Source organism: Trypanosoma theileri (assembly GCF_002087225.1).
Source record: "Trypanosoma theileri isolate Edinburgh chromosome Unknown TM35_Tth_2_V1, whole genome shotgun sequence".
Classification (NCBI taxonomy): domain Eukaryota; phylum Euglenozoa; class Kinetoplastea; order Trypanosomatida; family Trypanosomatidae; genus Trypanosoma; species Trypanosoma theileri.
The window spans coordinates 735500-735836 of record NW_021639844.1 but is presented as its reverse complement, the minus strand read 5'-3'; the positions used below and the strand labels follow the sequence as shown (position 1 = coordinate 735836).

Here is a 337-nt window from a genome sequence, read left to right as displayed (position 1 = left end):
GAAGCTGTTGTATCTGGACGAGGAAGAAGTTGTTGAATGACTGGAAATATAACCGGTAATCGTTCACCAGGTAAAAGACCCACACCATTTGTCTGTCCAAGAACTAATGTATTGGATTCATCACATACTTGAACAGGAAAAGGTAAGGCATTTACTAATATAGCTGCTACTCGTATAATATATTTTCCACATCCTATTCGTTCTACTGTAAGGGCAACAGTTTTATCACTATCAGGATTTCGCATTTGAAGACTTTTAGATCCTGTAAATTCCAACGACAATGGATCTACAGAAATTAATTGTATACCATTTTCTAATTTACATATAAGGTTCATCA

The 337-nt window shown here is 35.3% G+C and overlaps 1 protein-coding gene across 1 annotated transcript; it reads right to left on the bottom strand.

Annotated features, from left to right (window-relative positions):
• Nucleotides 1-2: 2 nt before the first annotated feature.
• TM35_000023710 (vacuolar protein sorting-associated protein 13 family protein) lies at nt 3-335 on the bottom strand (the record flags this gene model as incomplete). The annotated part of the gene is made up of 1 exon (XM_029021689.1): nt 3-335. A coding segment is annotated over one exon (333 nt), but the record flags the coding sequence as incomplete, so codon positions are not given.
• Nucleotides 336-337: the final 2 nt, after the last annotated feature.